The following is a 14,880-nucleotide window of genomic DNA, read 5'->3' on the forward strand; positions in this document are numbered from 1 at the left end:
TCGTACGAGGAGCGGCTGAGGGAACTGGGGTTGTTTAGTCTGGAGAAGAGGAGGCTGAGGGGAGACCTCATCACCCTCTACAACTACCCGAAAGAAGGTTGCAGAGAACTGGGGATGAGTCTCTTTAACCAAGTAATGAGCGATAGGACAAGAGGTAATGGCCTCAAGTTTTGGTAGGGAAGGTTTCGACTGGATATTAGGAAGCATTTCTTTACAGAACGGGTTGTTAGGCATTGGAATGGGCTGCCCAGGGAGGTGGTGGAGTCCCCATCCCTGGAGGTGCTCAAGAGGCGGGTTGACATAGCGCTGAGGGATGTGGTGTAGTTGGGATCTGTCAGTGCTAGGTTAACGGTTGGACTAGATGATCTTCAAGGTCCCTTCCAACCTAGATGATTCTGTGAATTTACTCAGACTGGAACTAGTTACCTATGAGCTGCTGGAGAGATTTTGAGAAGTTGACCTGGCCTACGAAGAAGGATTTGGGACAATTCCATGTAAGATAACATCTTGAACTTTGGACACTGGAATTGCTGCCAATGCAAATGTACATCCCAGGGCATCCTGCATTTGATCAGATTCTCAGAGTCTTAAAATGTCCTCCCATGACGGACAGCCTGATTTTCATTAATCTCAAGGGAAGACATAATGTCCATTTACTTCACCAGTATGGAAATAATGTGGATATGGCTAATAATGTAAGGAAATACAGGGCAATACATGCCATGGTGTCTGCAGCAGCAGTGAGCTGCACTGTATTTGTAGTATTGCATGTTTGCAATTTTAAATAGCAGGAAGGCTGCTTAGAGACTGTGTATGGACATTTATTTCTTCTGAAACAAAATAAGTAATGTATCTTCTAATAAGATGTTATGTTTCAGTGGACAATAAAAATGGAAACACATAGAAAAATGAAGAGACCTAGAAGGTAGGCTACAGCTTTTGAAAACACAAGATAATTGTGAGAATAGTTCGTTTGGGATATCAGCAATTCACTTTAAAACTTTCAACAAAATTTCAGTAACATATGTTTATCAGCAAAATTCAGGTAGACAGTCCAAAACCCCTTACCTGGCACACACAAATATGGAAGACACAGTTCTCCAGACTGACATCCTTTTCTGTTTACCTCACATAACTGATTAGCTGCACATGGATTCGGATTACATGGATGTGTAACATCTTCTACAATGTTACCTAAAGAACTTGGGCCTGAAAAGAGAATATACAGCATCTATATTAATTTAAATGAAATCTATTTTTCTTCAGTAAAGTATGGCATTTCTCACATTCAGTAAAATCATATTTTTGACAATTCTGTGAAATATTTTTAATTTTTTTAAACTATACTTGTAGAAGCTTAACATGACAAGGTAGTTAACTTATTTCAAAAGTTTAGTCCTCAATCCTGGAAATAATCAGCCAGATGATTCTTCACAAGCAAAATATATTTCCTCTACCTTGCTTTCCCAGTAATTTTCTCTATATGACAAAAATACAAACTGACAATGACTGGCAGCTTAATCAAGAGAAGTCTCATAGTCAATGATTAACAAATTGGGAGGTTTAAAGTACACTTGATGTTTAACCAAGTTTGCTACAATTGATAAAACTTTTGTTTCTGTTTTCCCTTTAACTCACTTGTAATGTTCTGCTGTGACAAAATTAAGGAAAGGGAAGACAATATGGAAAAGCAGCATCTAAATGGAAAGAACCACCCAAAGCTTCAATATATTGTCTCTCTGGGAACAATTTATTTGTTGAGGCATGCTTTCAGTTGCAGATCTTAATAACCAAAATTTTACTGTTTTCAAAGTTCCTGGGATTCTGAGAAAGAAATATCAAAATTTAATTTGCAAGAAGGTATAAACCAGTTAAATCCTGTAAGGCTAAAAAGGTCTAAATTCTACAGAGATAAATATGCAATAGGAAGTAGTAATAGGGTAGAGCAGATTTGGAAAATAATGTAAAAGGATTAATTTAAATGAAATCCAGAACCAAGATGGAATTTTACTAATACAGTTGTATTCCACACTGAGGGATAAGATATACTAGAAGAAAACAGAATCACAAAAGTTTAGTTCTTCCATATACCTCCTAAACTCATGTTCTATTGCCCCAAGAGTTGATTTGGTTTTTGGTTATTCTAACTGCAGTTAAAAGAACAGAGTTTATGCATCAGGCAAAAGTGTCATTTTGTACATCAAGAAATTGTGCTCTAAATTGTGCTATTGTTTAAGTGACATTTATTTGAGATCAGTCCTCCCAAGCATGATCCAGCTTTTGTTCTTAAATAAATGTTATTATAGTACCTTTTTGGCATGTGAGATGACTTCTTGAAGAACAGAGTTTTCTTAAAGTAAGATTAACTAGTCTGTTTTCAAGTAGGTATAAATCATTGAAATTCAACAAGCCAGATTATTAGATGGTACAGATTAGTGTACTTGCACTGAATGAACAAAATCCCCAAAAGAGAAGCGTGGTGGATTAGCCTTGGCTAACAGCCAAACTCCCACTCAGTCCCCTCCATCCCAGATGAAATGGGGGTAGAAAATAGGCAGAACAGGAACAGAAAAGATCATGGGCTGAGATAAAGACAGGGAGATTGCATAAGAATTATCATTATGGGCAAAACTGACTTGACTTGGAGAAAATTAACTAAATTTATTGGCAATTAAAATGAATATCTAATTACCGATTCAGGTAATGGGAACAAAAAAACAGACGTTAAAGCAGTTTTTTTTCTTCCTCCCTCCCTTTCCCAGGCTCACCTTCACTCCAGATTTCTCTGCCTCTGCCCCAAGTGATCCAGTGGGGATTGGGAAGGGAGAGGGATGATGGTGACTATGGTCAGTACACAGCAGTTTCTGTCTGCCACTCACTCCTCCTCACACCTTTCCTCTGCTCCAGCACAGGCCCTCCACGGGCTACAGCTTCCTCCAGGGTATACCCACCCGCTGTGGCATAGGGGTCCTCCACAGACTGCCTTGTGGATATCTCCTCTGTCATGGAGCACCTCCTCTCCTCCTGCTCCTCTGACCTCGGTGCTACCCTTGTTTCTCACTCTTCCTGTTCCCTTCTCCTCCTGTCGGGCACTTTTTGCCCTTTCTTAAACATGTTTTCACAGAGGAACTACAAAGTTTGCTAAGTGGCTCAGGTTTGGTCTATAGTGGGCCCACTGCCAAGCTGACTGTGTCTGGCACAGTGCAGTCCCTGACATCTTCCCACACAGCCCCTGCAGCCTCCATCGCTACCAAAACAACCTTGCCACATACAACCAGTACAAGAAGGAATAAATGTAATGAGCTATGACAATTTGAAAAAAATCCAATTTCCTCTAGTACGCTAAATAAAATGTCTCAAATTCAATACAATTTTCATTAAAAGAAATAATGAAAATTATTAAAAGCAATGATAAGCAAAGTATCTTGGTTTATAATTTTGTTGCATAGGTATGTTGATACTTACTCAGGTATGTATCCAATGGGATACAGTTCTCCAAGTCATCTGTTGGAGATAAGAGCTCACAAATACTTTCAGCTGAGTGGCCTTCAGGGAATTTATTCTGATCTCCACATTTCTTCAGTATTTCCACACAGTCTGATCTTCAGATAAATAAAGAAACAGAACTTCATGAACTCGAAGATAAAAGGTCTTGTATGAAAAAGATGTCTTTCCATATTCTTCCCTTCCCTGAATCCACAATCTTCCCCTTCTGCCTCACAACAGAGTGTTTTTATATATATATACACACTTTTCATATACATTTATGTATGTATATGTTACGTTTTACATACAGGGAGAGGAACAAACTTGTGACACAAAGACAGGAACTATTGCTTACACTACTACTCTTCCTCTACTTTGGGCTTGGCGATCTTTCTTTTCTATGGCATCATATGCATGTATCTTTGAAGACCAAACATTTCCTTGATTTACTAATGTCTACTAGGGGTTGAACTTTATACCCAATCACCTACTTTCAAAATTTATTTTTTCAAAAAATAAACTTCATTTTTTTCAGACCTTTGTCAGCTGAAAAATCACCAGAAGGTCCCGAAACCAAAAAAAGAGGAAAGGTTTTTTGGCTCTCTGGTGTCTATAAAAACTCCAACAATAAATCAACTTTACAATGGAAGCATATATATCCATCTCATTAACAGGCAAGAATCTTCCATTTACAGTGATGGAGATTCAGGCAATGGCAACTATGCAAGCTCATATTCCTTCCATGTTTGCCTTCTCATGTTTTCCTAACAAGTCAAACAGTACTACTACAGCAGCTTTTTAGTTCTCATTAAAATCATCAGCAGAACCTTTAAACTGCTTTTTCCCTCCCCACAGTACTTACTTGCAGATAATACTTCCTCTAGATTTGCTGTGGCACGGTTTAATCTGCAGCGAGCAGGCAATTGCCTTCCACATTTCTGGCTGGCATTTTTTAATATCAAGCACGGGAATGTTTATAAATGGCATCTTAATACTCCCTTTTTCCCATAGTTTCATGTCATTCATGGCTCCCTGGTCTGACTGAGTATTGCAGCTCCTAAAAAGTTCTGTTGGTCTTAAAAGAAAAAGTTAAGATACAGCATGTATACAAGAAAAAGAAAACACCACACATTTTACCTTTCACCACATAGAATTCTACAACCTTGATATTGCTTGCTTTTTGTGGTATAAAAGAAATTAATCCCTTCCACAGCAAGATCAAAATCAATTTGAATTCTGTCTTTAAGGAAAATAAGCTCTTCAAGACTTAAGGCTGAAACTCTCTTCTCACTCCTACCTCTTAGATAAATATCACTTAGATTTTTCTAACCTGAAGAAGGCTGACTTAAAAGCAAGTATCTTAGATATCCCAAATATCTGTGCGAATACGGTGAATCTGGTGAATCACTAACGCAAGTTGATTTATCATTTATATTTGCCTAGGCTGCATCTATCACATATGTGATTCTACTACTCATATAACACTCATGCCACTGTATACTATTTCAAAGAAAAGCCAGAGCTCTCTAATAGCTAACAAAATTTTAGATGCTTTTTTGAAACTCAAGCTATTTAATTTGCAACCTTGAAATTACTAATTCAGGCATCACTCTTGAATCATGCATTTTGCCCTATAGAGTATAAAACCACAGAAATATCTCTGAAAGAAAAGGAATTCTGAAAAAGCCCAACATGTAAATTTGACAAGCATTTTTACCTTATTTATAATACAGAACATTCCAGTAATCATGGCTTCCTTGACTATACAGTAAGACAGAGGAATATGCTGCTAACACATGATGACATGTTCCAAGTTCATGGGCTAGCTTTTATCTTGTAAGTTTTGTTATGTCTGTTGTTAAATACATTTTCAAAAGTTTATTCTAAAGAAAAACTGTTTATTTTTAAATCATCTAAAGAAATATTCGCAGAAAGACAGCTACATACAATCTCAAAATAAGACTGAAAAACATTTTCTTTTATTTTTTAAATCAAAGCACAGGAATTCCTTTATAAAATATTCAGTGTCTCTCTCCTACCTGTTATTAAAATTAGTGCAGTAAGTAAGATTTCTACAGCCCAGCTGACAAGGTTCTCGTACATCTGCTAAACAGGTCAACATGGAAACTTCAACTGCATTATACTCACAAAAGCGATCAAATTCTTGCCAGCTCTGTGAATTGCCCCAGCTCGTGCTATAAAGTTTAGTGCAGAGCTCTCTGAAAAAAAAAATAAATATAGATGAAGAAAATAAAATTAAAAGAACAACAGTCATTCAGATATAGCAGAGCCTATAATTTCTTTGCTGATCACAACAGCCTACACTCACTGTAAAAGATTGTGTTAGCACCCTGCGAGACTGTTGCGCTCAAAGCACATAAACCCACCTCGGTGTTTTCTAAGTTTTCAGTTTTGCTTAACAATGCTAGCAAATCTTTAAGCTAGTAAGACTGAAAGACTTCAAAATTATAAAACTGCAATATCCAATAAAAATCTAATAGCTGGAAACATGAACTAATGACTCTGAGGTGAGAACTATCCCAGCTAATTTTACTTGTAATAAATCTAGATTGATATGATAATGAACAACTACTAATCCGATCCTTCAAATCACACCTCCTCCTCCTCCAGAAATGAGTGGCAAGCAATACATTTCTTCTTTTGCCCTGATGTTTGAAACAGGCGTACTGTTTGTTGCTCGTGTTTAAGATGTTTCCTGATGTCAGAAATACCCTAGCCACTTTGTTTGCAGCAGTATCCTACAAACTACAACTGTTCCCATCCCAACTGAAGGTATGGAACTTCACTGTACTGTTAAAGTCTACTGCATATTGAAAACTTGAGGGAAGGATCCATTTTTAGAACTCATTGTCAAAGCAAGCAACCAAAAGATACTGTATCAACTGCCCTGATATAAAAGCATATAAAAGGAAGCAACAGCTCAAAAATCAATGTCTGCAACTTATTTTGACATACTAATGCATTTAAAATGCAATAATGATCTATTTTTAAAGTGAACAGATAACCACTCTAAACTAAAAATGCTCCAATCAGTTATTTGCAGACATGCAACTATTGGCTGAAAACATATTTTTTTAAAATGTTGTAATAGTTACCTCCATTATTTATTAAATAACCTAAGTTATGTTTCATTGACAAAAATCTGAATAGCATCTAGTAAGGAATACTACTAAGGTTTTAACATGCAGCAACTAGATACTTGAGAGTTTATGCAGTTCATTGTCCCCTGGGCTCTCTTTAGCATCTGGTTAAGGCCTCTTCATCTTGTTGCAATATTGGCTATTATGACCACAAGTAAGGTACAGGTTTCATTAACTTAGGGTGTGTGCCATACTAAGCCAGTGCTAAGTGTAGGAAAAGTGTGATTCCTCTTATGGAACAGTATTTTTTGAGATACAAAGCGAGTATTGGACAGAATGTGACACCCGTCTTATTATCTAAACCTGTATTTTTTCTAGGAATTCACAGAACACTTTATTAGACGTACATAGCAACATGCAGGCAAAGGCCTGATAGAAGACAAATTCTGAAGCATTTCCACAGTTGGAAACAAGGGTAGAGAGATACTGACCTACATGTGGAAGAATTTGCTTTAGAACAGCAATGGAGCTTAGCTCCATCAAGGCCTGTGGAAGGCGGAGGGTGCACAGTTACTCCTGGGTGAACAGATCTTGAACTCTCAAGAAAACATTGCCAAAGTGGATCCTGAGGGAGAGGCATTGTTTTACAGCCTTCTATAAGTCCATCAACAATTTCAAGCTCTGTTTTCATTGACATTAGAATTCTTTTACAAGCAGTCTGACATGCATAGTCTTCTGCTCTATCGCAGCAATACAAACCTGTTAAACAATTAAAAATAGTTAATGATCAAACATACAACAACCACCAAGATGCATGACATAATAGACCTCAGAGAAAAAGTGCTATAAGGAAGCTTCCCCCCACCCAGTAATCTCAAATAACACTGCTTCTTTTAAATGCAAACAGAATAAACTCTGGAAAAAAACCCAACACCAATATGTAGAATTAAAAAAATAAATAAAAATCAATAATGCACCTACAAAGTTAGCATTATATAAATTCATATAATTACAATTATAATATAGAAATACATTAATACAATTTATACACTAGATTTATACAATAACACATTTTAGATAAAAAGTGCATCCAATCCTCAAACATTTTCAATATTTTTTTATAACCTTCAGTAAAGAAGGATTTTTTGAATACTTACTATCTGTAGGATTTCTCATTGGATATGACTGTGTATAGTTGTTCACACAGTGTATAAGCTGAGGGCTAATAGATGCACAGTAATTTTCAACTGCTTTAATTTGTGAAGGACCAGGAGAAGAGTCTGTCCGAAAAATTGCTTGACAATATTCCCGACAGTTTGTATGATGACCTGCATAACTGCAACAGACTGACCCCACTGGGGAAACAAAAAAAACAACAGAAAATCTAAGTGTTTCTACACAGAGAAATGAAGAAATGAGCATGTCTATACCACACACAATGATGCTCAACGTATTACTGTGAAAAAAAATGAAGAAATTCTTCTATGCTCTATCAAAATAACCTCTGTCTACAGAACGGCTGGGAATATCAGTAACTAGCCAAGTTACATTTGTTTGTTTGGCTGGAGAAAAAAGTCCCTAAAGCCATGCTGAACTCAAGTTCAAGACACCAGTGAGTCAGCTGAATTTTATCTTCAGCTATTTTGTTCTTATTTAAGGTAACCAGACTTGTCCTATAATTGAATTATTAGACAAATATTAATAGCAAACAAATAAATAAGAGTAGTATCCTAAAACTCATTCAAAAAAAGACAGATGGATTGTGATTCAGTCATTTTTGATATGTTATTAAACATACAGTTCTTGAGAAATACTTTTATTAGAATTAATTCTGAGACACTGATTTAATTTTATATAGACAGACATCAGGCAACAAAACATTTGCATGATGCAAGATTTCATCTATGCATTTAATTTTGTTACTTAACACTCATCAAATGAACAAAGCAGAGGAAAAAAATGACCTTCTAAGCAATCATCAAAATAGGACAGAAAAAACAAGTACAGATACACAAATTATAAATTGATATAGATTATACGAACAGCTCAATCCCCTTATCACTTGAGCAAGAAAATTTATGCATGTGGTTTTTCCTTCTATGGAACTGAATCCATGTGATTTGTGTATATGTACACTCACTGAATTTCTTACATTTTAGAGAAAAAAGGATAGAATGATTTAAAAGAAAAACAAAAAAGACAAACTATTCATTACATACTTACTTTCATTTCTGTTAATACAACTAAAGAGAGCATTCTGAAATCAAAACAAAAATAGTGTTACAAGCCAGAAAACTTCAAATAAACATTTAAATGTCCAGTCATTTCTTGTAATGAGCTAATAAATCTAACTTTGTTATTACCTGTTCCAATTAGCTTGGATTAAAACAAAAACGTGATACAAAACCACTGAAAGTGGAAATTAAAACATCAGGCACCACCTGAGTTCTGCGTGCACTCGCAATAAAATAGATAAATATTCAAGCAAGTACATAAGAAGACTTTCCTGGACTAACTTAGAAAGAGCATGCTATAATAGGATGTCCCCAAATTTTTTTTTAAATGACAGTAAGTTTGAAGATTCTATGGGGAAAAAAAAAGAACTCTGCACAGACGCATACATGCAAATAGAAAAATCTCAAACTCACTGAACAACAATATACCTTAAAAGCTAAAATGTGCTATCAACTCCCTCAAACTGCAGCCAAAAGGTACAGCTGGAGCATAAACAACATATTAAATGACAGAAGAAGGGAAACATGTACACTCTGCTGTTTTGTTTCAGGGGACTCTAATCCACAGAGCAATCACAGAATCAGAATGGTCTGGGTTGGAAGGGACCTCTAAAGGTCATCTAGTTCCAACACCCCTGCCATGGGCAGGGACACCTTCCACTAAATCAGGTTGCTCAGAGTCCCGTCCAACCCTGCCTTGAATGTTTCCAGGGATGGGGCATCTACCACCTTTCTGGGCAACTTGTTTCAGTGTCTCACCACCCTCATCATAAAAAATTTCCTCCTCGTATCTAGTCTGAAACTACCCTCTTTTAGTTTAAAACCATTACTCCTCATTCTATTGAAACAGGCCCTACTAAAAAGTTTGTCTCCATCTCTCTTATAAAGGCCCCTTTCATACTGGAAGGCCGCTATAAGGTGTCTCCACAGCCTTCTCTTCTCCAGGCTGAACAACTCCAACTCTCTCAGCCTTCCCTCATAGGAGAGGTGTTCCATCACTCTGATCACTTTCATGACCCGCCTCTGGACACTCTCCAAGTCCATGTTTTTCCTGTGCTGAGGACTCCAGAGCTGGATGCAGCACTGCAGGTGGGGTCTCATCAGAGAGGAGTAGAAGGGCAGAATCACCTCCCTCAAGCCTACTGAACTCTTGCCCAAAACAACCACAGTCTTCCCCACACTGAAAAAGCACATTTCTTCTTAAAAAGAATAGATGCTGCACATAAGCTTTCTGGAACTCCATGAAAAGATGAAGTCATGAGGTTGAAATTTCAAAATGTAGTTGCCAATTATCAAAGCCTTTAAAATTATATGATTGTGAAAAAGAAATTTGAATTCTCTCCACACCTGACTTCCACACTTGTCACGGTATTAGATCATAAAAAGTGATCAACTACATTAACACAGTGACAAAACACAATTCCCATCTTTGTAATGTTCCTGATCTCCTTCGTTTCCCCTATCCCCGTCATTAAACAAATTTGTATTTTACACAGCATCTAGAGAAGAAAACAGAAACACTGTCACACTGATCCACAAACATGCAAGATTAAAAACCTGATTCAGTACAGCACAATATCAGATGTGATACTACCTCTACGGTTGAAGATACCTCAAAATGCAGACCTAGCTTAAGCTCAGTAATTCACTAGATTCTTCATCTACTTTAGTTATTAGTATTGACTGCATTACAGAGAAGTGGGCATCTCCAATAATCTTTGAGGTACTTTTGTGAAAATTTGTACTGCCGCAAACAGATGGAAGTGTTACATTTTTAAAGACAAGAAATTACAAAAGTGTTAGGGATCACCGTGATGTTTTTTTTTCTTTTTGTCTTAGAGATTGTTCAGAGCGGAGGAGTTTATTTTTCAATTCATACTCTCTACTTGCTTTTTTCTCAGAGATAACTTACTTCAATTAATCTGTTTTTGCAGTATCCTTATTTTCCTCCCTATAGTCTAGGTAGGATTACAGAGAAAACCAAAATAAATATCAAAGTGATCAAATCTCCTAGGGGCTAACTCAAAAATACCAGTAACTACAACATTTGAATGCTGAGGATTTCCTCTCAAGCAGCTTCAGTTATGCTGAATAGGGAAGGGTAAATACAGAACATATCTCTGTTCACAGGAGCGGCACAAACAGGCAGTCAGTCTCATCTCTGCTAGACAGCTCCAGTACAGAACTCAAGCTTTCTGCACCCTTTTCCTTACCTACTCACCTTCAGAGACGTCTTAAATCCCGACTCCAGAATCAGTAAATTATAAAGTCCCAACTTCTTATTTCATTGAAACTATACTCCTTAAGCATGTGTATTCCACTAGAGAATCAAAGAATTCTACAATTCCACTTTCCCTTTTTAATCTTTTTTTTTCCTCATGAAAGTTTTCTAAGTGCCCAAGTAAAAACACGATTCCTTTTTAAATGTTGTTCTTCATTTTCATTTAAGAGTAAGCACTTCAAAACACAGATTGGCTCTCTATGCGTGAATTAGCATTCAAATGAATTAGCATTCCTGCACAGACAGTTCTGATGAAAATCTGAAGACCCAAAAGAATTATTTACTGTACCAAAAAGTGGAAGACTCACATTTTAACTTAGATTTGAAAAGCCTCAAGCCTTGGTCTTTCAGTTTGTATCATGTCATTAATGATTTTATGTTGTAATTTAAATCACAAGTTTCAACTTGCCAATAAAACTCTTTATGCAGTGTAAATCATAGTGCCACAATCCTGTTTACTACAATCTCACAATCACATCATCTTTTGGATAATATACTTTTAGGTAGTGAAATATGTTACCAGTCAAATGCAAGACTTTGAAGAGGACAGTCCAAATACTGTAGTGAGCAGCATCACTTCTATTTACAGTCAGAAATTAATTTAAACCGTGGGTGAACCATAGCAGATGTGGCACTGAAATAATGACCCTAAGAGAATAAACACAAATCTAACTTAAAAATATAAGTTAGTTTTCCATGAACACCAGCTACTTACAATTTTAGTGATAATGAATAAAAGCACAAGTCTATCAAGCACACCTCACACAAAAATTCAAAAGTCTGCCTTACATAAAACAATGCCCAAAACCTCATGAAGTAACAGTTCAGACATTTTATTTTCATTCTTCTAATATCCTCTACCAAATTTTAGACCTTTTCTCCCAAAAGCACAGATACTGCATAATTTCTCTGAGACTCAGAATGAATTTACAGCAACATTCCTCATCCCAGCAGCAAGTTTTCATCTGATTCACTTCAGATTTTCCCTCTTTACTACCCACAAAGCAAATCCTGTCACCCATTCATCTGTGTAACACAGAGGGACAAGAGAACTCATGGAAACAGAACACGTAGACAGAGTCACCATCCTACATCTGTAAAGAACAGATTTATATTGTTGCCTAAAGGCTCATGTCATTTTCATAGTACCATACATCCTTCTCTTATGAATGCCAGACAATGGTCATCAAGTCACTGTTTCAATGTGGCCACCTGGTTTCTTTGGGACCTTCCATGTATGAAAGAAGAAACAACTGTCAGATAGGAATTACCATACACAACATCACTCTGACCCAAATCTGACTGATCTCAGAAGCTGCTGAAATTAGACTTCTCCACACCCACTCTGTATTAAGCACTGGAATGCGGCATACAAACCAGCCAGGTAGAAAACACCACTGTAACTTTATTAATTAATGCACTGGGACAGTAGAGGCCCCTGAAAAGGCTGAAGTCTGTCTGTCATGGGTATACTTAAGTATTTGACCATACTGTTTGCACAAGCAATACTTAGAATCATGATGTGATGCTGCTATAAACTCAGTTAAAAATGGTCATGTTATTTAAAAGTTGAATGTTGCAAAAGAGTTATTAAAAAGCAGCTCAGGGATAACAGTGTCACTGGCCCTGTGAGCTCAGATTGCAGTTTATAACTACACACAAAACAGAGAAGGATGTTGAGAACATTATGATGTCTACCAATGTTCCTCCTCTAAAGAAGGGCTCAAGTTGAGACAAAATTAGCTTCTTAGAACAATTTTACACACCAATTTTATACAGGCAGGATGCCCTAACTAGATAATAAATCTTCTTTCTGTACTTTGAAACTATAGTTCCACAGACTTCTGAATCACTGTTAATAATGGTTGTGCTTCTGTTAAGAGGAGGTGGTCTTACTTCTCTTTTCCACCTTGTTTTCAACTCTTCTCTCCCTGCTCCCAGTTGCATAGTCTTGTGTATGCTTTACACCAGCTCTGGCATTTAATCATCTTCTCATGACCTGATTTTTCTCAGTAACCCTGCTGAAAACTCCTTTTTCTTATCTCCCAGGAATTTAAATCAGTGATTTCAACAGGTATAATGCTAAGTTAGAACAGAACAGAACAATCTTTTAGAAGGACCTGCCAGATGACAGAGGCAGAGTAAGGTAAAGAGAAGCACATTTGTATGGCTAGCTGGGGGAGGGAATGTGTGTGGAAAAAGGGCAGTTGCAGGAAGGAACAGGAAGAACTTCAGCTGCACTGAGTTGTTGAAGCAACTCACCATACTTCATGAAACTGTAGTGCCTGTAGCCACCACAGAATACAGTGCTAGTTACAGCGCTGACTTTGTTCTTTGTGTAGGTCTGGATAACCATTCAGTTTCCCAGAAAGTACAGGTACACACGTGGGGAGTGTAGCTATACAGACATGAGAGAATCTTAAAAAAAAAAATAATAAATTAGTGTGTAGTCACCTGCTCATCAATAAAGCTGGTAACAGTGTTAGTCTGATTTGAATTACTAACCATAACTTCATTACAGTACACAGGATTAATGCCCATCTCTAGTAAAGTAGCACTCATATTTAAGAAATCAGCAGCTTTTCTAGCCACTCAAGCTTTCTTCTGAATCTGCTAGTGAACCGGAAGAAGAGAAAGACAGAGAAAACAAAACAAAAGATAAAAAAGAGATACAGGTAAGGAAAAACAAAACAAAACCCACAAAAAACAAAAGAGCAGGAAAGGATGTGCTCTTTTAAGGAAAAACTAAGTCATCAAGATCTGGGAAAATGAGGATAAAAAGGCAATAGTGTGTACACACAGAGTCTGATACTCCACTTTCAACTTGTGAATAAAATATAAATTGAACAAAGATGGCAATACTGAAATTTATAAAACACAAACATAATGATCTGTTTTACTTGTGCAGTAATCTCATCTTTTGGATGTCTCTTTTTTTAAAACCAAATGTTGCTGAAACTGCTGATTAAAGCCAGTGAGACTATAAGCAGAAGGAATGGAAAGTAGCAGGCAGACACAGGCAGCACAACTGTGTATGCCTTAAAGAAAACAGTCTCAAAGATCTTTTGGTTATTGAAGTTTATCCAGCAGAGAACACTGTCCAGTCTTCCTCACCAGAAGCTCCTTGAAGAAAGATTTTAGCCAGTACTGCAGGACCTAACTGGTTTCGCTCTTTTTGGAGCTCATCAGCTGCAGGTAACGGCTCAAAAACTAAAATGCATGCACACAAACACAAATAGAGCAGAACACTTTGCTAAAGGAAGAAGCCTTCTGCATTATAAGGCATGCTTTTATATTATAAGCGCATATTTTCTAAATGCCTGCCTCTTGTGTCTTGAATGAAAAGCGACAGTGAAGCTGTTCTTTCACACCAGAGTATTTTGGTAAAAATCAAAGATTATCTTCCTTCCTCAAAGTTATCATGTTATCTGTATTCTACTAACTGGCAGAAAAGTAAAGTTTAGTACTGTTGTCTTGGGCAACCCAACCATGTTAAATATTTGAATACACATCCTATCCAATTAAGGCCATCTCAATTTAGAAGTATTACCTACAGCTAACATATAAACTAGGAAACAAAACGCTTCATTCTGAGAACAGCAATGAAAGTCCTGTTAATCTCTCCTTGGCTTCATTTAATCTTCGAATTTATCAACAGAAGGTAAAGTCAGTAACATACTAAGGTTTAGTGGAGTCATCTGAAGTTATCAAATGATGGTGCACATCTGTTAAGAACTTTAAAAACTGGCAGTAATTAATAAGGCCAAGTTTTTCCTCA

General features: G+C 36.8%; 1 protein-coding gene across 2 annotated transcripts in view; it reads right to left on the reverse strand.

Annotated features, from left to right (window-relative positions):
* Nucleotides 1–14,880, reverse strand: part of RECK (reversion inducing cysteine rich protein with kazal motifs) — a 62,095-nt gene that overhangs the window by 21,110 nt on the left and 26,105 nt on the right. For both annotated transcript variants that reach the window (XM_074830007.1, XM_074830014.1), the window contains exons 7-13: nt 8,811–8,844; nt 7,745–7,942; nt 7,079–7,346; nt 5,526–5,705; nt 4,349–4,561; nt 3,466–3,602; nt 1,069–1,209 (exon numbers count right to left, since the gene is read on the reverse strand). In XM_074830007.1, coding sequence (XP_074686108.1) covers nt 1,069–1,209; nt 3,466–3,602; nt 4,349–4,561; nt 5,526–5,705; nt 7,079–7,346; nt 7,745–7,942; nt 8,811–8,844 — 1,171 coding nt within the window. The remainder of the gene's footprint in view (nt 1–1,068; nt 1,210–3,465; nt 3,603–4,348; nt 4,562–5,525; nt 5,706–7,078; nt 7,347–7,744; nt 7,943–8,810; nt 8,845–14,880) is intronic.

This window comes from Strix aluco, chromosome 1 (assembly GCF_031877795.1).
Source record: "Strix aluco isolate bStrAlu1 chromosome 1, bStrAlu1.hap1, whole genome shotgun sequence".
Classification (NCBI taxonomy): domain Eukaryota; kingdom Metazoa; phylum Chordata; class Aves; order Strigiformes; family Strigidae; genus Strix; species Strix aluco.